Source organism: Festucalex cinctus, chromosome 6 (genome assembly GCF_051991245.1).
Source record: "Festucalex cinctus isolate MCC-2025b chromosome 6, RoL_Fcin_1.0, whole genome shotgun sequence".
NCBI classification, from domain to species: Eukaryota; Metazoa; Chordata; class Actinopteri; order Syngnathiformes; family Syngnathidae; genus Festucalex; species Festucalex cinctus.
This window is the reverse complement of record NC_135416.1, coordinates 10693752-10717717: the sequence shown is the minus strand read 5'-3', so window position 1 is coordinate 10717717 and position 23966 is coordinate 10693752. Positions and strand designations below refer to the sequence as shown.

General features: G+C 39.2%; 2 protein-coding genes across 7 annotated transcripts in view; one reads left to right on the top strand and one right to left on the bottom strand.

Moving 5' to 3' along the window:
* Nucleotides 1-2252: 2252 nt before the first annotated feature.
* LOC144021298 (retinal cone rhodopsin-sensitive cGMP 3',5'-cyclic phosphodiesterase subunit gamma-like) lies at nt 2253-4332 on the top strand. Its single transcript, XM_077525461.1, has 3 exons — nt 2253-2398; nt 3646-3764; nt 3836-4332. Exons 2-3 carry the CDS (start codon nt 3655-3657, stop codon nt 3951-3953), a joined length of 228 nt encoding a protein of 75 aa, XP_077381587.1. The 5' UTR covers nt 2253-2398; nt 3646-3654; the 3' UTR covers nt 3954-4332.
* A 1154-nt stretch (nt 4333-5486) lies between these two features.
* rbfox2 (RNA binding fox-1 homolog 2) overlaps nt 5487-23966 on the bottom strand; it is a 42227-nt gene continuing 23747 nt past the window's right edge. For 2 of the 6 annotated variants that reach the window (XM_077523765.1, XM_077523768.1), the window contains 11 exons: nt 22734-22940; nt 20971-21150; nt 20546-20599; nt 20370-20462; nt 15803-15890; nt 14488-14544; nt 14245-14401; nt 13968-14013; nt 11328-11416; nt 9678-9750; nt 5487-8353 (listed from right to left, as the gene is read on the bottom strand). In XM_077523765.1, coding sequence (XP_077379891.1) covers nt 8309-8353; nt 9678-9750; nt 11328-11416; nt 13968-14013; nt 14245-14401; nt 14488-14544; nt 15803-15890; nt 20370-20462; nt 20546-20599; nt 20971-21150; nt 22734-22940 — 1089 coding nt within the window. In that variant the 3' untranslated portion in view covers nt 5487-8308. Of the gene's footprint in view, nt 8354-9677; nt 9751-11327; nt 13621-13967; nt 14014-14244; nt 14402-14487; nt 14545-15802; nt 15891-20369; nt 20463-20545; nt 20600-20970; nt 21151-22733; nt 22941-23966 lie in introns of those variants that run through there. The other 4 variants (XM_077523767.1, XM_077523766.1, XR_013283860.1 and 1 more) reach the window with 4 other exon arrangements.

The following is a 23966-nucleotide window of genomic DNA, read 5'->3' as shown; positions in this document are numbered from 1 at the left end:
CGTTGAAGAAAAACAACCACTTTAAGGATAAATCATCCACTTGTTTAGTTTGTAGTCATAAACAGTCTTACTACGACTGCTGTTGCTACTTAACTGCAGTAAACATGCGTTTGTTGACCAACAAAAACATGGTAAGAAGCTGAAAGGAACCAAGGCCACCCATATAGATGCTAATCTCTTACATAATTTGCTTGTTGTGACATCATGTCTTGAAATAAACAACGTTGGAGTCAGGGATTACCCGCAGGCACCAGGCCATTCGGATGATTTTTTTTTAATTTGACATACGAGTAAAAATTGGAGATTCATGTGCTGTATGGTGGCAGTGAACTCATCTTGCTTCCAAACAAGCAGCAGTTTGGCAGATTTGAAAGAATACTTAATTAAAAAAAAAAAGGTTTCAAATGATTAATGCCACTCCCAGTTGAAGTTTACTGTCAACTCTAAAACAATGAAGAATTTCATGTTGTGTATTTAAAACAGCATACGTTTACCTCAAAGTTCACAAAATCAAAGGCAATAGTATGAAAAGTTGCAATGTTATGGCAACAAACATTTTTCCAAGATAAACTCACATTATGATATTAACGTGATGTCAAAGTTTAACAAGGGAAGAAAGTCTGAATTTAAAAAAAAAATTAATTAAAAAAAATACACCTTTTGTTCTTGGAAAAAAATAAGATTCACCTAAGTCATGTAATATTTGTGCATTAATTTAGCACTTCCCCCTAAAATTAATTATAAAATGTATTTAAAAAAATACTTTAATCAGAAGAACCATTTCTAAAATGCTGTTTTGAAAAATATAGAGAATTTTGAGATATTGTACATGATTTTCATTGCAAGGTAACAAAATACTTTCTGCAGTGAGTTGTACCAAAAAAACAAAAAACAACACAAAAACAAAAACAAAACAAAACAAACTGTGGTTAATTAATACCGTTATTATGTAGTCTATAACATTATATCTCTAAGGAGAAGTTCCTTCCATAAATCATCAGATGATTTTTTTCAACATATCTGTGCTTTACTTGCATATATAGTTAAGACTGCTGAACAGGCTGGCACACACGAGTTTTCCGTGAGGTTAGCAAGCGAGAAAAGGTCATGATGTAATGCAGGTAAAGCTCAGCTTTTTGGATTACAGTCAATTAAGCCGCAGATATTTTTCACGTGGCCCTTACATAACCTATAACGCCGTCAAGTTCGCCTTCTTGCTGTCTATTAGTAATCCCGAAGCGAAGCCTGTTCCTGACGCAGCAAGTCCAGGACACATGACAAATTGGAATGTTTACAGTATGGACGGACAACAAGCGTTATTTAAGATGGATGGAAGGACACTAGTATAACGTACTTTTGTTTTATTTCTAATTTTATTCATCACTGATTTAAGTTGAAATTAGCAACTGTGGTTTGTTGTTCTTCAAAGGGGTTGTGGTATTATTAGTATTTGGACCGAGAAGTCCACACTTAAAAATGTTTTACACTGACTCATTTAGATAAATCCCAATCCTATTAAAACCTCCAAGTTAGCAGCTCAGTCAGGTCTTGACCAGTGGACCTAAACAAAAGCTAAAAAGCACATCAGGAGGATTCATGTTGAGCATTCAACGACATAAAACTTATTGTTTGAACATTTTTTCTGTCACCAAGTTTAGACAAAAAACAAAAAAACAAAAAAACTACACATACACTTAATTAAGAGTTACATATCGTTGCAGTAAATGCATTATTTATTGACTGGACAGTTTAAAAAAATAGTTTGCAGTCTTAGAAAGGCTGTTGAAAGAATGTTTTAGCAATTTAGTGGTTGTATGCAGGTGAGTGATTGATGCGGGTAAAAAGTTTGAAATTCCATATTCTGCTTCGAAATGATAACATGATAGCTCACTGAAAACGAAAGAGTCTGCATTAAAGCAATTCCCTAATGCTAGATGACATGAGAGAATTTTCCCAACGGACATACTAATGAAAGTGATTAGCGTTAAAAGCTGCATAGTGTAATTGTAATGTGTAGGTCAACATGTTTTTTTGTTTTGTTTTGTTTTTTTGAGTGAGTGTACATGATCTCTATTCTGTACTTTCTAGCTAAAAGTAATACTATCCTATACCCCCCCCAAAAAAAACAAAACAAAAAACAAAAAAACAACAGCTATGTTTAGTGTTATTCCTGAGTCATGCGTGCTTCCTTATGTAACATTCAATCTTCTCACTTGTTCTGACCACTAAAATAGCACTGAGTCCAATTAGCGACCATGTTGTTTGTGACCACGGAGATGGACGTGTACCTGTGTAAGAGGGATTAGCAGTTAGCGTATAAAAGAGACGCCAGGAGAACAAACGGCACTGAAAGGCAAAGTGACGACACGAGAACAAGCAAGACACTCAGCACCAACTGGTAAGAACTCAACCTTCTTCCTTTACGATACAGAAAACTCCATTCGCTGACATTTGGACTTTGAGATTGTTACAATAGCAGAAAAAAATATTTATTTATTGATTGAATCATATATAATTTAACTTATTTGCCCTTTGCTTTTATCTCATACACTGCCATTGACGGAAAAAGACGTCAAATGATGCATTTCTGCTGGGCTGGCAGGGAATGTGTTATAAAACTGATTTGGCTTTGTTTTGTACACCGTTTAATTTAAAATTATTGTTTACATACATATTGATATAAATAACTATTATTTTAAGACAGGACTTCAGACTATTTTATTATTTTTATTTTACAAAGAGCACAGTGGCTCCCAACCTGAAATTTAGGTGCTCACATTGTAAATCAACTACTGTACATATACACATTTTCACTCATTTATATAATTTTACAAATGGGCATAGGCAGTAGTTTGTTAGCAACAAAAATATTCAAGAGCAATAAAAATAAATTAATAAATTACTGATGACACATGGGAGTAGATGAAAAATGTGCTTGCACTGAGTTTTGCCAGTTTTAATTTATTTAATTTTAAAGTAAAAATTGTAAAATTGGTTCTATGGAATTGTATGTTTTTTTGTTTTCGTTCATTTTTTTTCTATTTTAATGTATTTCAACCAAGTTTTAAATCATATATTCTCATTTTTATTGAACACATTGTAATTTACGTGGCGTAAATAGGATAGGAGAAAAAAATCCCTTAAGTTTTTGTCTACTTCTTTGCATAATTTTCATCAGACATTCTCAAGGTTTCCTTATAATTTATCCATACAAAAAAATTGTGAGCTACAAGTTTATATTGTTTTCTAAATGTATTGCACAAATGACATTAATGTTAGTGATATTAACAATCTCAATTGTCAAATCACTCCACAGCTGGTGAAAGAGAGCAAAGAGGTGTCATATATTTTGTTGTATTTGATCATTTGGATGGTCTGTAAACTTGCTACCACTTGATTACACTTATGATTCTGACTTGTAGCTAAACTCAACTCAACTTTATCTTTAAAGCACTTTAATAAACTGGAGATTATCTGGTGCTGATTTGTATAATCTCTCACTTGAGAAGTAATCTTAAAAGCCGGTCAAGTGCTAAAATAGACAAAGCCGTTTGTGTAACACACATTTAAGACTTAATCTGCAGGTGAGGTCATCAAAGCCTGAGAAGAAAAAGAGATTTAGCGCCTCTTAAATTGTGCTTCCAGAAAATCACAATGGCAGACACAGCAGTTGCAACCCCCGCCGACAAGAAGGCACCCCCCAAGTTCAAGCAGAGGACCACTCGCACCTTCAAGAGCAAAGCCCCGAAACCCGGCCAGAAGGGGTGAGTACACTTAAGTGGATCGTTTGTGAGTGTGCGCGTACCTGTGACGTGACGCCTGCGTGTCCACACAGATTCGGAGACGACATCCCCGGCATGGAGGGTCTGGGCACAGACATCACGGTGATTTGCCCTTGGGAAGCCTTTGGTGACATGGAACTCAGTGACCTGGCCAAATACGGAATCGTATAGAAGAAGGCCTCCTCAAGCCTCATCTCGGCGCTCTATACCTCGCACCTGCTCTCCATTTTCCCCATCACCACTTGTCCCACATGACCTGATATCGTTCTGGTGTTAGGCACAAAGATCTTAAACTATTTATAACCATGCAAACATGATTAAATATGCTTCACCTGAGGGCCACTTTGCACTTTCATAAGCACTACCAGCCCCCGCTGCCCATCCTCGCCTAGCCTTTACCCCCCCCCCCCCCCCCCTTCTTATTGTACAGCTATTTGTGGAAGACATATATTTTTATTTTTATGAACTGCGAACGGCAACTTGTAGTCTCATCCGTAGGAATGGGAGTTACAGTTGAACAGAACTGTCAATAAATGTCTCCAAATAACAAGTGCAAGTGCCTTTTTATTGTATGACTATGATTGCACTACTCAATACATTGATGCCGAAAAAAGCTTAGAGATACATCTATTAAAATAATTATAATAAAGTTGAACACAAGTACTGGATGTCTAACCATGCCACTGTTGTCTTCAACACAAACCAAATGGGTGTTTTGAATGTGTCTGCTGCCCCCCAGTGGTCAATATTGTTTGTGTTGCCATGAATACCAAACATGCATTGTCGTTTTAAAGGCACGTTTGAACACGCTTAACCACCACACACGTGTGAACATAAATGAACCTCCATGAATATGGTTATCAACAAATTTGAGGATCTCACCTCGGTCTCATTTTCTTTTGTTTCAAGTACTGCATTTCTCCTAAAATTCACTGGGAGAAATAAGCGACATAGAGGGAGTCAAATTTGAGATTAATCGAGATACCATGGAGAATTCACAAGGAGAAAATGAGCAATAATAGAGATATTATTAAACAATGACTCATACTTTTGAGGTCAACTGTACTCGATAAAGTTTTTTATTATTATTCGACCGAATCAACATCAAATAAAGTATGCCACGGAAGAAGCGGGACTTCCGACTTCCGTGTTTGTGCACAACCGCTTTGATTCCTGTTCCGGGTTGCGACGTATGGGCCGCGTTCCAACACTCGCATCTCCCACCCCTGCGCCCCCCAACCGCGTGCTCGCGTCGATGGGCGGGCGCGTGCAGGGCGTCTCAGCTCTCCGAAGTGCTTCGGACAACTGGCTGACACACTACACACTCGCACCCGTCGACGGGAACACGCAACCGAGAGGCACAAAGTCGGAAGCACAAGTATTGGGACGCGGCTCACACGTCGCGGACGGGAACCGAAATCAAAGCTGATGTGCAAAAACAGTCCCGCCTCTTCTGTGACATATACCCCATTGCCCTCATATGCCGAGGCTACATGTTCCCTTTTTAAAATAAGCGTTTCAAATAAAATAAATAAATAAAATGAAAAAAACAAAACATCCAGTCAGTCATTTGTGTTTGTTTACTGAGAGGCCTGACACCTTGCATGAAGAGTTTAATGTGATCCAGGCTGCAGTCACTTCCTTATACTTTTTGCTTGAATTCAATAAATGAATAAATAAATAAGTAAAGACATCATAGCCATATCACAACAAAACAATTTTATATAAAACATTTTAAATGGACAGTCAATAACAAAACAAAACCAATGGCAGTCAAAGGGGGGCTGGGTTTGAAGGTTTGAGAGCGTAAAGCAACCATGACGAGGATCCACTTTCAATTGTTTCTAGAATAGAGTGGCGGGAGAACCATGACTAAATCAAGCTGCCATATTTTTTCTTTCCTCCAGGCTATCACATGCTAGTATCCATTCAATAGATCCTGACTGTCATCGGTCAGGGCCTTCGTTCATTTAGGAAAGCTGCAAATGTCTCAGATGTCAAATACAAAAGACAAGTTTCATGCAAAACTTTTTTTTTTTTGTGTTATAGACTTTGACAAGTAATCACTCATGCTGGTTTGTCCATGCCTTGACTGACCCCATTTGAGAACATTTTGCAGTTAGTTAACTAGAATGTGCTGAGGACTTGTTAGCATCTTTGGCTAGTCCTTTTTTTGTTTTTTTGTTTTTTGTCTGTTTGTGTTTAGTCCTGCGCACATTCTGTAGCGGGAGACATTTAATAATGATATGACAATTTTTATGAGCAGCTCATAAAAAAACAAAAAACAAAACATAATACAAGAAATCTGCCAGGTTTCACACACACAATTTAAAACAACCTGATGTGTGCAGATTTGCTCACTTGAAATGTTCAGTCTGCTTTACAAAATGCGACATGGAATTCAATCAACGTAGTGCTTTCGACCAACTCATTCAGGTCACCTGAAAATGTGGACATAAGGAAAATAACATTCGCTATATTGTAATGTATGGTCAAATATCATGCTAAATAATCCCATAAACAACAACAGTCTGCTAGTGTTACATGCATACCTTTAGTTCTCCTCTTGGTATGATTTTCTCAATATTTTCACTCAAAAAACAAAAACAAAACAAAAAAACCCTTGAAATTTAACTTGCACCTTTTAGGAGGAACAACACTTGCGGATATAAAAAGAACACAAAGTAAATAAAGTCAGCAATAGGATTATGACATTAACAAAGATAATATATTTATACATATATTCCAAAAAATGTGCTTTCTACAAATCTTTGGAACAAAAACAAAAAGCCAAAAATGCCACATTTGGAAATATAGAATACAATAGTATAGAAATATGCACAATAGTAAGGTGTTTTGCATTTAAATATGTTTTTTCATTAACTTGACAGAATCACTCTCTCTCACTCTACTACCCATTTTGTTTTTTCAGGAAGACTTAATCAGTGTTGGAGTTGCTCAATTATGGTGCCTGAGGGAAGAATCTAATTTCTACATGGAGAAGATTTGAAATCGGAAATTCAAAGCAAAAAAAAAAAATAAAACACAGAATTTACTGAAAATAGTGCCGTCAGCGTAGTGTTGCACTTTGTGTGTGTCGTGGCACATGCACATTCTGTGCAGGAGGAGCGTACTGTAGTATATGGCCAAGAGGCAAAATATTACTTGGCAGATTTTGGGTTCCTAAGGCCTCAGCATATTCTAATGAGGATTTAGTAGGATCTCATACAAAAATGGACTAATTAGTAGAAGCAAAAATGGAACTTGCTTGAAAGTTCTGAGTTGCTTTTCAAAAAAAGAATATCCCTTTACAGCTCGTTTATTTTGTCAAATAGTAACCTCCAAGACGCCGCATCCAATTAAACAGAAAAAATTAATAACGCCTCCTCTCTGCCTTCAGACGGCACCGTTAGGTGTTTGTAAGTAACTACCTTCATTATGACCACAACAAATATCATGGCATCTGTAACGCTAACATTTATAGAGTGGAGTTAGTGAGTTGTTGCTGTCTCTCAGAGTGGAGCAACAATAATTTGATACATTTGCAAATGTACATTTTTTTTTTTATTATACATATCTGAATTAGTTGTTTGTTTAAACTTAATATAATGCAGTATAAGCCTTATCCCTAATACAAGTTAAGTCACTAAACCATATCATGGTCATTAATTGAGGAAAGAGAGAGTTAGTAAGATTTTCTGTCATCTAAACAGTGTTTTTTAATTTTTATTTTTTTAAACTATATCCTACCAAATTTTGGGTGAGAACACGCTGGGCCAAAACCTACCTAGCAAAGTGTAGCTGACGACAAAGACGCCAAAAAATAAAAATAAAATAAAAATAACCCTACAATAGGGAAAATAACTGCAATGATTATAAATTTGGTAACTTGACTCTAAACTAATTTATTTGCATATCATAATTTAAAGGTTCACCTGTTCTGTACTGTATAGTGAGAAAATGTGAGGTAAGGACCCGTGCTAGTAAGCCTCCCTCAGCTTTCAGTCGTCTCTCCCAGCTGCCACGTTCAGTCTCTCTGCCCGCTGGCGCACGCCGAGAATGGGAATCCTCTCATTGACAGTCACAATCCATCAGAGAGCTTTTTCTAGCGTCCTACTGCCACAGTTGAGCTTGAACGACGTGCATGTCATTCTCAAAAATGTCTGACAAAAAGATTGAAAGGTAAACGGAAACAGCCTTTGGAAGAACATCTGGGCTCCATCGCAAGTCTTGTGCTGCTCAATGCGGAAGGACTGAGAAGGGGGGACTATAATACAGCCGTGCAATAAGGGGAGGTGGCTATTTTTGCCTCTTTTTTTTTTTCTTCCTCTTTTGAACGTAAAGGCCACCCATCAGTCTTTGATACAGCATTCCTCTATTTCTGTGGATATAAGAAAACATGGGACGTCTCTGGGATGGGAACTTGGTGTGGTTGAGTCCAAGCTGGGTGCAGTCCACTTTCACAACAACAGATGGAGCGCTTTCAGGTTCACTTGCTGCAAGACCTCCTGGGAAATGTAGTGTCTTTAATAAGGGGTGAATCTACTGTAGCCCCCCCTGTACAGCGTGGCCTGCGAACAATAACACGCTCATTTAATCCAGAAAGAGGAGTCCAGAAAGACAACTACTGTCTGATTAACGCAATGTTTAAAATACACTCAAATAGGATTTCATTGCATTAAAAAAAAATAAAAAAATAAAAAAATCTTTGCACAACATTGTTCTTCTTTTGCATCTCGATTAAAGTTTTTCTCAATGATAAATATATCAACTGAAAGTTACGCATAAAGTTGCAAATGCCAAATGGCAGCTTTCATACATGCACCATCAAGCTTTGGCACAAGTACAACACTTATTTCTGACAGGGCTTACTTTTGAAACGTAAGGCTCAAAGGTCAAAATAAATTCATGTGGCCAACCAAAGTAAATTTGCACCGAATTGTAAATTGTCTTCATTGATACAAATGACTTATTTCAAACATCTTTGCTATCAATCCTTTAAAAAAATAAGCTAAACATTACACCTACCCATCAATTTGATGTACATTTGTAATAATAATGTGATTATATATTCACATGGCTATGGGTGGTCATAACTACAGAGGACCAAAACTACCAAAATTAAAAATAAATGAATAAATAATAAATAAATAAAAGTGAAAATAAAAATGGATATAAAAAAATACAATTAAAAAATTAAACACAAAAAATAAAATATGGATATGAAAATAAATGTGAGCAGAGGGTTTTTATTTGATTGATATTTAAATCTATTTATATATTTATTTTTAAATCTTGTTTTTTTATATTTGTATTTATTTTTACTTATATATATATATATATATATATATACATATATATATATATATATATATATATATATATATAGAGAGAGAGAGAGATAGATAGATATAGATAGCTGTTTATTTCCATTTATATTTATTTTTTGTATTTAATTTTTTAAATTATATTTTTTATATCCATTTTTATTTTCACATGTATTCATTTTTAATATTGACAGTTTTGGTCCTCCATAAATAACACCCCGACAAGAAAACCCATAACTAAAATGTGGCCCGTGACATAACAACTGCCGATCAGTCTCAAAGTGACTATTTAATTTTAGAGGTAATCTTGATCACCAGAAAGATGACAGTGTTGGTTCTGCTTGATCTTAGTGCTGCCTTTGAAACAGTAGACTTAAACAGACTTAAATATCTGGTGTTGTTCACAAATAGTTTTGAACAGAGTGAATTTACATTATTAGCTGATGATAGGCATGTTTGGGTCCTTGCAGGGGGGTGCGATGGTGCGGACAAGCACTCCATTTATGACGTACAATTGATTGATTAATTGAAAATGAGTTTGTTAATAAACTAAATGCAAATGACTTACCATCGCTCCAACACCGTAGGCAGCTGGGGCAAGTGCAGCATGGTAAGGGTCTGCTGTGTAGACTCGTCCGTAGCTTTAGGAGAAGAAAAAAAACAACACTTCAAACTTTTTTTTTTTTTTAAAGCGTTATACGAAACGAAAACAGCAAACACTAGGGCCAAGACAGCCAAGTCCAACAATACAAAATTTAGGGCAGAACCTCAGCATAATTTTAAAACTGCAGAGTATGTTAAAGTCAACATGGATCAATTCAGTGGGCTGTCACTTTACATATTTGTTGTCCGATGTGAGCAGTGGCGTGTGATGTAACTGACCCAAATGAAAAACAAAGTCAGTAAGATGTAGTTCCCCCTCTAGGTCAGTTATAAAATCCCACACACTAACCCAAATTGGGTCAATAAAGGAACAACAACTTTCTGGGTTAATTAAAAAAAAAAAAAAAAAAAAAAAAAAAATTGGGTCAAACGAATAAATCACAAAGCAACCCAAAAACTTTTGACCCAACCTTTTGGGTTAAATAAAATAACCCAAAACCTTTTTGGGTTAAATAAATAAGTTGGGCCATTCCCTTTTTGATCCAATTTAGTTATTTTTTTAACCTAATTGCTTTTAGAGTGAGTTGAGTCAAAAATAACCCACTATGGGTCAAAAAGAGACCAGCCCAACTTTTTGGGTCATTAAACAAACAAACAAAAAAGGTCAAATGAATAACCAAACAATCCAATTTTGTGGGTGTTTTACAAAAATAACCCATTTTTTTGGATTGTTCTGTGGGTTATTCAATGTGACCAATTTTTTGGGTTAAATCACTTAACATATTGAATTAACTCTTAGACCGCCAAAAACGTTTACTAATGATTAGTAAAATCACGATGTATGCCGCCATAAATGTTAAATGACGTCAACTACGTTTTTTTTTTTTTTTTTTTTTTAATCAATGGGAAGTGCAACGTCTCAGTGCAGCGCTGCCTGATCAATGGGCTGTAGAATCAGAAACGCCCACTATGGCCAGCAGATGGCAGCATTGTATCTCTTCTCAATAGGCTGCCGGTTTATGGAATTAGAATGAAACATGATGAAATCTGATGAAATTGAATGTTTTCAAGGATGACATGAATGATCAAAACCTTTTGTCACATTAAACCTAATTCACAGGGCGATTCACAGAGAGGTGTTTGCGGCAGGGTAGTCACGTGACATCAATAGACGTTGTGTGGGTTGCCAGATAAGTGCTCATTTATAGCCCCCAAAACAACACAAAAGATGCAGCCAGATCTGCCGCCTCGGTACCAACGATACTTCGGGTATCGTAGAATAGGCAGTATCGTTACATTTTCAGAATCCTGGTACCGAAGTATCGGTTCTCATGACAACCTTAGTACCCACATTGTATATGTAGTAAAAGCACACAATATTCTGTTTGCCGTGAAAAATGAGTTAAAATGCTCGAAATTGTCTGACACTGTGGGGATTGTTTTTTCTTGATAACGTGTGGCAGTAAAAGAGTTAAATGAATATCTCAAAAAGGTGGGTCGGTCCCTTTTCGACCCATGTTGGGTTATTTTTTATCCAACTTTTTTGGTTTGTTTGTTTGTTTGTTTTAGGCCAACGGGTAAATTAGCAGGCAAGTTCGGAGGTCAGCCTACTCACCTGTCACTGTAAGCTGCTGCCGCCGCCGCCGCGGCTGCGGGCGTGGCTACGGCTGTCGGCTGGGCGTAACGGTACGCGGCGTAGCTTCCCTGTGACGAGGCAATGAGAGAGAGAGAGGAGGAAGACGAGGGTCGGGTGTGTGGTAGAATGAGAGATTTGTTAAAGTCTCACTCGACATTGCACGCACAGTAAGAAGCCACCAGCCAACTACAGGGTTACAGTGTGAGGGGGAAGAAGAAAGATTAACGAGCAAAAGACTAATCTGGTGCAGCATTCACAAGGATGTAGCTCAGGCTCTGTGTGGCTCTCTCCCTCCATGACTAACCCACACAAGAAGATCCACCAATTGTGCATCATGTGCCCTTTTTCCCCTCATTAAGTTGGGCATGGAGGGAGAATTGTTCTTAATATGTGACCCTACCAAAAACAAACAGTTAAAGAAAAGCAAACAGATGGAAAGGAGTCATTTGTACACTATGGACACACAAAAACACTACAAGTGCATTTCATCGCTCACACACACACACACATACATTAAAACAACCTCAGGTGGCCAAGCGACCAAATCACAGACAGCATGCTTTTCCCCAAACTCTGATATGAACGGTTTATGAGACCAAACATCCCTCCATCAACACAGACTGCTGCATTCTAGCCTAAAAGATCAGTCACGACCAAGTCCCCCGCATTCAGGAGCAGCACACACGTTTGCGTCGCGAGGGTATTGGGGAAGGCTGGACCCGTGAAGGTGAGGGAAAGGAGGGAGGGGGCAAGAGAGAATGTGGAGTAGGAAGGAGGTGAAAGAGAGGTTAACTGAGAAATAAGGATGGTAGATTTGAGAAATTTCCAAAAGAAGTATAAGGTTAGGGTTGGGGGAGGAGCGTTTAAGGGTTAGGGCGGGCGGGTCAGCCTTATAAGTACAATACGTGTGCATGCCGACACTGATTTGAGTTAGCATGCCACAAAGTGAAACACACAGGGAGACTCCTGGAAGGGGTCTGAATAAACGTATCACCAAACCAATTACAGAGAACCTCAAATTGTTCCTGTTTCACCATCATCATTTCACTCACTTCTTTTCTCAGCTGGTCTTCGCGAGTGGATTGTTGTTGTCATGTGTATGCGCCTATGCTTGCTATAAAATCATCCACGTAATGTGCCATTTTTGCAAATGACGAACAAAAAGCAATTTAACTAAGTATTGTAATGTATAAAAAGTATTTATTTATTTTATTTTTTTACAGCCTACTTCGTGGAAAATCACCTATTGTGGGCGGGTGTGGAACGTATCATCTGTGAAAAGGAAGGGAGCACTGTACTTATATTGTACACTATTACACTATATGAAAGAGGAAGTCAACCTTAAACATTTCCTGACAATAGTATGTAATATGGGACCTCATTAGTCTAAACATGACATTCGGATTAATATTACATTTGTGGAATATGCGTTATGAAGCTAACTCCAGCCCTTTTTTTCCATCTGAGGGGGCGGCCATTTTGCCACTTGCTGTTGACTTAAGATGACATCACACTGTTTTCTGAAACTGGGCTGTGATTGGTTGTTGCCTGAGACCTGAGCAACTGTGATGTCATTTTCACTTCGCAGCAAGTAGCAAAATGGCCGCCTTCTGATACTGATAAAAAACTGCTGGGTTTTGCAGCTTAACTAATATTCCACTAATGTAATATTAACCAGAAACTAGTGGGGCTGCATAGGATATAATGTTGTCAAATTTTATTTTTATTTTTTTTTGGGGGGGGGGTGACTTCCCCTTAAAAATCAGAAACCTTACCTTTATTTTTTACTAGCTATGGAGGTACTAACCGGTTCTTCCATAAGGTTACATTTTACATCAATACAAACAGCAATTTCCACTTTTTTCATACAAGCTATAGAAAATAAAATAAAAGTGGATTTTTTTTTTTTAAATCAATCACAAGTGCAAAACACTCCCTAGTAAACAAAATAACCCATCAATAGCTTTCAGTTCAGCTAAAATATTTTTATTAACATGAATTCAACACTAAAACAATTTTCCGGTTGTCTTTGCACGTACATATCCATCTCCTCCCTGGTGCTAAATATTTTCTCCCCCTTCCGCAACTCCACCCTTGTCAGAATTCAGTGAGTTAGTAGAAGAGGACAGAGAAGGCATCTCAATCTCAGATGGTCAAAAAATGTCTAGCAGCACGCAGTCATTTGGAGACGAGGAGGATGCACACTGGCTCTCGCATGGAGAGTGTCAACCCTACCTGAGGCAATCTGCCACTAATGTCCTGAAACACTAGTCTACAGAGAGAACAGAAACAGCTCTTGTCAACCTGTTCACGCACTCGCACGCACCATTACGCACTCATAATTGTAATGGTACACAACACACAAAAGCACAGGGGCAAAACCCTACAGGAAAAGACTCGTGAATGTGCAAGCATCTGAATGTTATGTGCAATTTTGTTGTCATGTAATAATGACTTTTATGGACTGAGGATTGGGGGGTGATGCTGAAAACACTCAAGAGTACATGTCTTAGTGGGTTTGGTCTGTGCCATTGTCACACTTGAAAACCTACAGGCAAGAGGGGTCGAAACATAGGGAGGAAAAGGTGAGGCAGTGGGCGGCGCGACACTTATACTTACATAAAGATCAGCGGCACCGTAAAAACCATCCTGATAGGCCATCACGCTGAGAAAGAGAGCAAAGAAAGGAAAAAAATAGCAGTGGAAGGGGGCGGGGTAAAAATGGTGGTGTGGTGTGCCACCATGTGGCCAATGTAGGGAAGTAAAAATTGTTTCCAAACAGGTTGTGAAAGAGAGAAGAGAAAGAAAAGTGAGATTATTACACACCGTGCAACATGCAAGAAAAAAAATGTCACAACATGCTTTTAACTGTATGATTTAGCAATGAGGTGTTCACCCAGGGTAGGTGGGGATGGCAGGTTGTGGCACCGCCGCCCTGACTGCACTGTAGACGGGCCGTGCACGACCCCGCAGATGAGCGCCGCGGAAGGTCGCCGCGGCCGTGGAGGCAGCCGCCGCCGCCGCCGCCGCTGCTGGGTAGGGAAACCCTGGCACTGATTGAAAAATGAAACACAGATGCAAGAAGTTAGAACAACAACAAAAGTCAAATGTGAAATATTTTGAATTTTGGTAATCATACCTGTGTAGAGCTCAGGACTGTACATGGCTCCCATCACAGGACTTAACTTCCAGCCAGCTGAAGGCAAACAATATAAATAAGACAATTTTAACAAAAGTACTAAATCTAGACTACTATTGTTTGTCTATGGAATTACACAGTAGAAGAGAAGCACTCATTATACATCAGCATTATACGGAGGGGCAGTACATTCACTTGAAAAAGAAAAACAAACTGTTTTTCTGACTATTTTTGGGGGGAAGCTTTGTTTTAGTGTCATTTTTTTTCCTGAATATTTTTTTTCAGGTTTTTTTTCTATCAAAAAAAAATTCTGAAAAAACAGGGGGAGAAATCTTCAGAAAGACAGTAGAAAAAATTACTCAAAAAAAGAGAAAATAAATCTTCAGAAAAACAGGGACAAAAATTATTTAAAAAAAACAGGAAAAAGAAAGAAGAGTATTTTTTTTAACTTCTGAACTCCAAGTGACTTGTTGCAGACTCGTTGATAGCGGACACTTTCCCGCAACAGCATGATTTTAGTAAGTTAATATTCTAAGGAAGTGTATTGCATGCGGGAAAGTGTCCACAATTAGCCAGTCTGCAACAAGTCACTTGTAGTTAAGGTAAAAACAAAAAAACAAAAACAAAAACAAAAAAGAAAGAAAACACAACCTAAAAAAATTATTCAGAAAAACAGCACCAGCTTTTATTTTTAAATAATTTCCCCTCCCCTGTTTTTCCTGAATATTTTTTTTTTTAATGACAGAAAAAAAAGTTATGCATTAAAACAGAAAAAACATTCAGAAAAACAGGAAAAAATACACAAAAAAACAAAGCTCCCCCAAAAATTTAGTCAGAAAAACAGGACTCCCCCCCCTCAAGTGAATGCAATACTGCTTCCGCAGTAAGCATTATTACTAAAGTTTTACAGTAAAGTTTTGGTATGTGTTGTCTGTCCCACTGAGCAATATTTGACTGTGCATATTGTTATTTATTACCAGTAACTAGAAATATGTTGTCTTCGGATACAATTTTATGTAGTGTATATTTTGAGAATACTATAGTATTTAGTATTTTGTTGTATGTATGCCATACAATGACAAAGAAGGCTTTCTATTTTGAATCTAGTTGTACACCACTGTAAGGTATAATCATTAATATGACCTTCATTTCCCATTTACAATTATGATGAAAGTGGTTATTTTAATTTTTTGAGGACTACGGTATAGTGTGTTTTTCAGCATTCAAATTGATTTGTGATTCTGTATTTAAATGGTAAACAAGCAGCAATCACAGATTTGGGGTACAAGTCCAGACACTAGTAAAAATGCAGTACCATATGGTAGAGCTGCAAGACCCTCTCCATTGGAGTACGGGGTCGTCATCTTCTTGTTGGTCATCACTCTGGCTGTGGCATTGTTAACCTAAACAGAGGAGAAACCACATTGTTCACTCAATATTAACATGTTCAGAAAACCAATACTAAAATAAAACTATTTCAGGTTAACTTGACTTGAACTAGTAATATGTCGCTATCCCTTCATAATTGTCTCTTGACTTGGTTAATTCTGTTGATGAGCAGCAATGGTATTTGATGCATGCGTTTCTTTTGAAGGAGAGACATTGAAAACAAGGATCCCGTTGAAGTAGTCAGGCAGTTTGCACACAAACAATGCAACCAAAAGGCACACGACAAATATTTCGGAAAAAAAGGGCATTCAAAAAGGAAATCCAAGATTATTGCATGGCTATACCTTTGAAAAAAGGAGGGGGGAAAAGGTGAATTAAGCAGCAGAGTCATCAGTTGAACACAATGCAAAAGGAAATATAAAAAAAATACATATAAATACAAAAATTACACACAGCCAATCAAGAGCATCTTACATCAGCAGAGGTGAGCACAACGAGCCAATCAGCAAGCATCGAGGCAGCAACAGAGCAATCAAAAAAAAAAAGAAAGAAAAAAAAAAAGGTCGACAGCCCTCCCGATCACATCGTACAGAAAAAAAAAACAGGAAGAGAGAGAGACAGAGAAAGGACAGAAAGATAGAGGGATGCAGGTGGAGGAGCCAGTCCACATGAAAATACATAGAACACATATGATGTGGAGAGAAGAGTGAAACGAGCATCCTGATGTGCAAACCTCATGAACAGACACACATACACATACTGTACTTATATGGAAGACAGATCACACGGAGAGTGAGGAGACATTTGAGAAAGAAAGAAGGGATAGAAAAAATGTGGGGGGATGCAAATGTCATTCCTGAATCAAAACATAAATAATAAATGAAGAAAAAAATAAATAGATCAATCAAACCGTTGGTTGTGAAACACTGCCAGGCATCCCAGTCAGTGCCGCACAGCAGATCTCAAAGACGTCAACGCACGTAACCAACGCACACCATCAGAACCAAACTGGTCAAAAAGCCAATCAAGAAGACCAGGAAAGGAAAAACTGCGAATTCGCGGGCCTTTAAATTCTCTTGGACTCAATTTGAACTGCTTGCACCCACTTTCTTTTTTTGTCCACATATTCGCCTGTCGTCCCTCTACAACTGTCAAGAGTGGATGCCCACAAAGTGATGATCAGGTGCTACATGAAATACAGCCACACCATCTTCTCCACTACAGCTAACATACAGTAGCACTCATGCTTCAGCATGCTGTCCCACTAAAAGACCAAAATGCAACTACTGGCTGAAACATGACAAAGAAACGACATAGAAACCATATGATGTCATACAGATGTCAAAATAGAGAGAGCGAGAGAGGAAAGCGAGAGAGGAAAGCGAGAGAGAGAGAGAGAGAGAGAGAGAGAGAGAGAGAGAGAGAGAGCGAGAGAGCGAGAGAGCGAGAGAGCGAGAGAGCGAGAGAGCGAGAGAGAGAGAGAGAGAGAGAGAGAGAGAGAGAGAGAGAGAGAGAGAGAGAGAGAGAGAGAGAGAGAGAAAACCATGCAGGATACACAGCTCTGGAGTTCAATGCAGTTAGAGAGGTGATTGGAATGAATGCTGAAGAAGTGCTGCAGGTCATAATGCTTGCACTTGCAGATAGATGCAGTACATTCAGTTACACAGGTGGCCTTCATTATGCCATGCGGTCAATTGCTAATCTCCAAATCGGTTCATTCTCCACCTCCCCAAACAATCACAGAATTAGCCAAACAGGACCTCGCAATCAATCGTCCGTGGCTGTCATTTGGGTGCATTTTTGTTCCAATTAGGGTGGATGGGGTGAGGGGAGAGGGGTTTCATTCAAAAAGTGATGCCATGTACACAACTTACCGTTGCCGGGGGAACGGTGTGAGGACGCGCGAGCAGTTACCGTGGAGACTGACAACAACAACATACAAAAATCATCAGGGAAATAGAGAAAATATGTGTAAGAAAGAAATGATGAGCCAAATAAAAAAAAAGAAAACATAAAAATTGGTAGAACACAACGATAATAATGAATCACCTATAAAGAGGAAGTGATGTCACATGTAAACAGTCGCCTACATAGACCAAGCCAATCCAGCCGCTCTAATACCACGACACGCACATTAATTCAAACAAAGAGTAAACACATGGAAACTAATTAACTGAACGCTAGCCGGGGAGGAAAACGAGAGGGAAATTTCAAATAAAACGTTCTGCTCTCCGATGTGATTTGGATTGTATGACAGGACAGAAGAATATACAGGAGGTATGTGGGGGAGGAGCACTGTGGGGGACACGGACAAAGTGACAGACAAACTGACTGGCACGGTGAAGAAGAGTGGAGAAAGCTGAAGGACAGGAGAAGAGAGTGGATGATAACGAGCCTTCCACTTAATCATTCTCCACCCACGCACAGACAGAAAATAGTGCTGCGCATTCACGATCACAACCATGCAGAGAAGCTTCACTTGCAAGAAAAACAATAAATGCCACAAAGCAAATGGCAAAAGCATGGTGGAGTTCAGCTTCAACACTACTTGCTAGGGCTGGATAATTATGGGAACATTAAAAATCACCATTATTTTCGATTGCAATTGAAATCACAATTAGTACAATTATTGATTTCAAAACAGTATTTATTCAACTACTAAAAATTACCGTCGTTTCATGCTCATTTTTCGCTGCACGTTGAACACGCTATTTTTGAACATTCTATTCTTGTAGTGGAGTACAAAATAACCTTGTAAATATGTGAAAAAGCATTGTACTGTTTATCACATCTACTTCATCTTATTCTATTTTCACTTGTCTCGGACCTTACTGAGCTAACTTGAACTTTGACGATCATATTTCGTGTCACGTCATGTGGAAATGTATGTTGGTATGACAAAAAATATATATATTTTTGGTTAATATTGTGCTAGTGGACTATGAGTGAAGCGGCAAAATTCAGCAGTTTTTTTTTTTTTTTAATCAATATCAGAAGGTGGCCATTTTGCCACTTGCTGTTGACCAGCTCAGTGTGCATTCTGTTTGATTCTCTGTTAATTTTCTTTTTGTAGACTACTGTTCTCTTGGCAATTGTTGTTGATTTGTATTGAAAATGTTTTATTGTTGCCATGTTTGTATGTTTTACAGCAAAAAAAAAAAAAAAAAGTTTCAGGAAACAGGTGAGCTGTGATTAGTTGTTGCCTGAGTCCTGAGCAACTGTGATGTCATCTCCAGTTGACAACAAGTGGCAAAATGGCCGCCCCACTGATTTTGCTGCATAGCTTATATTCCACAAATGTAATATTAATCAGAATGTCATGTTTCGACTAGTGAGGCCACATAACATAGTATTGTCAAGAAATGTTTAACTTTGACTTCGCTTTAAAGGAATATCACTCTCAATGTCGATGCTAATTTTGCATTAGCATGTCAATTGGATCTTCCATTGACTTTCGCATTCGTGCGACCAATGTTTTAACAATGAATTGTGTTTTGAATTTAAATATACAGTATGCGTAGTTAAAACGTGTTTCATTAAATGGCCTACAGGACGCTTAGGGACGTCAGAATCACATACATTCTAATAGCTAGCAACATGGTGTATTCAGGGTACTTTCACATTGGAAACTTGTAAATGCACTGTCATTCTTTACATTAATCGCTTTTTTTCATTATAACGTTTTAAAGATGGAGAGAGAAAAAAAAATCAAAATCAGGATTAAAATTCAATTAATTGTCCAGCCCTACTACTAGCCATAAAAACCTGCGTCATGCTAGCAAAAGCAAACTAAAAATAAAACCACAATGTGTTTTTTTTTTTTTGAGGGATGCAACACGATGTGTAAACAATCTTTGGAAGCATCATCAATGACACTACACACCTTTCGGCAGTCTCATTCCCAAACTGTGGCCTGTTAAAGACCTCGCCATGCATACATCTCTTAAAATCTTGGTAATACACATCATCTGACGTCATAACCCCATCCATGCAGCATTCACGAAATTCCTAACACCGGCAAGCACTATTTTCCCCAAAAGGCTAATGACTGGCCCCTGCACTCAACCAGAACACAATAATGGCCACTCATTATGATCAAGGATGGAGTGATGATGGAAAACTGTGCAGGGGGGAGAATAGAAAACAAAAGTCCTCCATGCTTGTGAGAGAAGCGACCATCGTCAGCCACCGCATCTCCCCATGCCTGTCGTGCTGCCACGCCACCCAGCATGCTTTGCAAATCACACAGCTTTGAAGGAACAACAAGAACAAAAGTCAACATCAACGAGAAGTGCCGTCCAATGCGGACGCCAGCGTGTGCACGGATGCACCATGCTAGAGTGAAGGCAAGACGGGTTAGAGTTGAACACGGAACAGCCAGCCGGAAAACGCCAAATGCATCATTCTCATTGGACATGAAGGGAGAACAAAAGGAGAAAAATGGCCATCTTCAAATGAAAAACAAGGGGGTGTGGCGGAGGGGGTCAAGTTACCTCAATCTTACGTCCTTCCACAAGGGTACCGTGAAGCTTCTCTCGGGCCCTCTCTGCATCTGCACTCGTCTCGAATGTTACGAAACCGAAGCCCTGTGAGGGTGGAGGGGAGGCGAATTTTGAATCTGGGCTTTATTCATATTTGAAAATACACCTTGTTCCTTCTGCTGCCCTACCTTGGATCCTCTCTCGTTGAAAATGATCTCGACATCAAGAATTTTGCCGTATTGCTGCAACAAAAGAAGAGAACATGAGCAGAATAAAAGTGACAAGTACCGCATCTCGCCACAAGGTGTCAGCGCTGTTCAAGAATGGGGAGAAGCTGGCAGTGAGCCAGATGGGAGTCATTCCTCCCAATATGTCTTCCACATGTGTGCGCCACACATTCACGCACATAGATTTGACAAAAGACACCCCTTGTTTACATGTTTAAACGGCACACAGAGGAGAGGGCATGCTAATTCCAAACGACACAAATGAACAGTTACGAAACGAGGTACGGAAACACAGATGGGCTCGAAGAGTCCAAAGCGATTTGTCATGTGATGATTCACGGTGAAAAGGGGGAGCCGAAAAACGGTGAATAATTCAGTCTGCATACCCCAAACATCTGCCGCAGGTCGGGGTCTCGGAAGCGGAAGGGAATGTTGGACACGTGGAGGCGTTTGGGTGTCCCCTTGGCGTCTGAATCATCTCCGATGCTCCCCCCGCCGCCACCGCTACCTCCTCCACCTCCTCCTGAGCCTGACTGGCCATCAATCTGAGAGGAGCCATCTGACTGCTGGGCCGCAGGGACGAGGAAGGGAAGAACACACAATCTAAATTACCTATGTATTGTTTTGGCCGCCTCATGTGAGGAATTAATGCGACTGAAAGCCAAAAGTGACATTCTTAATGATGCCAATTAGGGAAATATAGATCAGCTAGTAACATGTCTGATAAACACAAGATTAATATCAGCACCAGTATTGATCCCGGTTATTTGTTTTCTTTGGAAACCTAATCTATCATGTTCGAAGAGTTTAGTGCTACGTTGACATGCTACATTAATGCTGCTTGCCATCAAAACAATTATTTTAGTATTCTGATTGAACTTTTGTGCTCCACTCTTATACATACTAAAAATGCTGGCTGGTTTTCCTTGCCCACTCAAAAAATAACGCAAAGTTGGCCTAATTATTTTTGACCTAGCAGATAGGGTTGAAGATTGGCTGGAAAGCTGAAACTGGTTGCCATTTTGGAGAGTTTTGTGTACTGAAGTTGAAGTAAATTTAATGCAATGTTTATTAGAAAAGGCTGGATACAAATGCGTGGGTTGTGTGTCAGGAAGGGCATCCGGTTCAAAAACAGAGCCAAACATAATAAATGAGTGACGTGCTGTGGCAACGCCTGAGTGAGGAAAGATGGTTCTTCTTTTTAGAAAATGTTGGCAATAAAAATACATTTATTTTTGTACTTTTATACACTGAGTTACACGGCTATATTGATAACCTAGTAACGCATTTCTTGGTAGCCTTAACTCATCTGTATGGGTATTTTTTTTTATTTTTCACAAGTAAATACATTTTACATGAGTAAATTAATAAGTAGGCGAGTGAGTAAAGAAACAAATACATACATAAATAGAATAAGGATCAAATTCATACACAAACACCAAAAACAATGTTGTCTCATGGTGTGCCAAAAGCCAAAGAATACAGATGTGTTTTAAAAAGAGGATAAAGAGGGGGATTGCCTAATATTTTGTGGAAGGTCGTTCCAAAGGGAGGGACCGGCAACAGCAAAGGCTCAATTCTCCTCTAAGCCTCTGCTTTGCCCTCGGTACCTCCAATTGAGTCTAGTCTGCTGACCTGAGGCACCAGGCAGGCGCGTAGGGGCGCAAGAGCTCAGCGAGATAAGGTGGGGCAAGACCATTTAGAGATTTGAAAACAAATAAAAGAATCTTAAAGTGGACTCTAAATTCTAAAAGAGAGGCCAGGATAGAGGTTTTGTGTTCCCTCTTACGGGCACCAGTAAGGGGCCGAGCCAGACTGGCACAAATTTGACACATAACTGCCCTGATTTTTTTTTTTAAGTGTTGAATAAAAAAAAAAAAATACAATTAAGAAAAAAAAAACCTGCTCTAAAGCAAAAACATATATCAACTGAATGTAGATTTCTTGCCTTATACTTGCCTTATGAGCCACCAATTTAGGTTATTGTTAGCTACAAATATGGTTTATTACCCTCTATAGGGCTAATAGCAACAACGTAAATCAAATCAAATCAAGCATGTCCCCCCCACTAATTTGATGAGACAGAAAATCCCTGCAGCGTTTTAACATGTCATGGGATGCGGTGAAGAAGAGGGAGGCTGACACTCACTTGGCCACTCAGGCTGTTGACAACATTGACGACCGTGTTCACTGCTCCGCCGGCTTCCACGGGGCCCTGCACCGCGCCTGCCGCATACAGGCTGCCACCGTAATCCAGGGCAAGGCCGTTCTGGGGAGGAGGCGGAGGAGGAGGAGGGAAGGCTGCGAATGGCGGGGGTACGAGCCCCTCCTGACCAGAAGCACTATCCTGGGAACCCTGTTGGAGGGAAGGGTGAGAAGCTCAGTTGGCAACATTCGGCTCCATCTTCTACCTGGCCCTTCACCTCACCGCATGGAAGCCACTTTCCCCCTCAGTTGGCGTGATTCAAATATTTGCATCCCCCCCATATGTGTGTGTGGAAACATGTCTCCACCTCGCACCAATCAAATATTCACTGCACACATCTATTATTGAGGGTCACGTGGCCCCATGCTCAGTGTTGTACAATCGCGTGTGCCATGCCAGCACACACACTCGCCAACGTCTCTACATACAAACCACCTTTGACACGCAAACACCCACACATCTCACGCAAAGCCGCCAACTGTTAGCATGGAAGCCTGCCCAAGTGCCCGTTAGTGGTCCGGAATATACTTGTGGAAGTTACAGTGCGGGTAGGAGAAAGGGAAAAAAAAAAGAAAAAAGGCAGGCTATAATGAACACACTCTGAGCTGGCGGCTGTGGGATGGCTACCCTAAATGGTCACAGGCGATGGACAGAGATTGGGGGAGGGGTACAGAAGGTGATGACTGATGGAAGAAGTATGGTCTGTGTGTGCAGTGTGTGCAGTGGTAAAGAGAAAGTGTGACTTTTGGGTCCATAGTAGCCTACAGTATGTGGTCAACAATTAGAGGGGAGAACATTGGTATAAAATGAAGGAAAGATTATTGCAATCGTTCTGTATGAGTGCAAATGTTAGACCTCAGAGTTTCAATATTCTGCTACATTTACAAGATGACTGTATTATTCTGATAAGAACGTCAAAGGCACCTGATAGGAATGTTTACCAAGCTCATCAGTCAGTTTGGCTTTAGAAATATTTCCTAATGGGGAATAACAGAAATACTGGAATTTCAAGTTCCATGGTCAAACTGTCACCATTATCAAACCGTTATTTAATGTACAGGTTCGCCTATAAGGAACATTAAAATTCTGAAGTAAGAAGTTAACTACTATAATATTAAAATCTACAACAGTACACCAAGGATTATTATGACAAGTAACGTTTTTTTAAGGGGAAGT

Bases quoted from the DNA above. Each gene is read 5' to 3' on its own strand.
- LOC144021298 (XM_077525461.1), top strand. From the start codon at position 3,655: ATGGCAGACACAGCAGTTGCAACCCCCGCCGACAAGAAGGCACCCCCC. The intron at 3,765-3,835 runs GTGAGTACACTT...GTGTCCACACAG, and splicing joins CCGAAACCCGGCCAGAAGGG to ATTCGGAGACGACATCCCCG.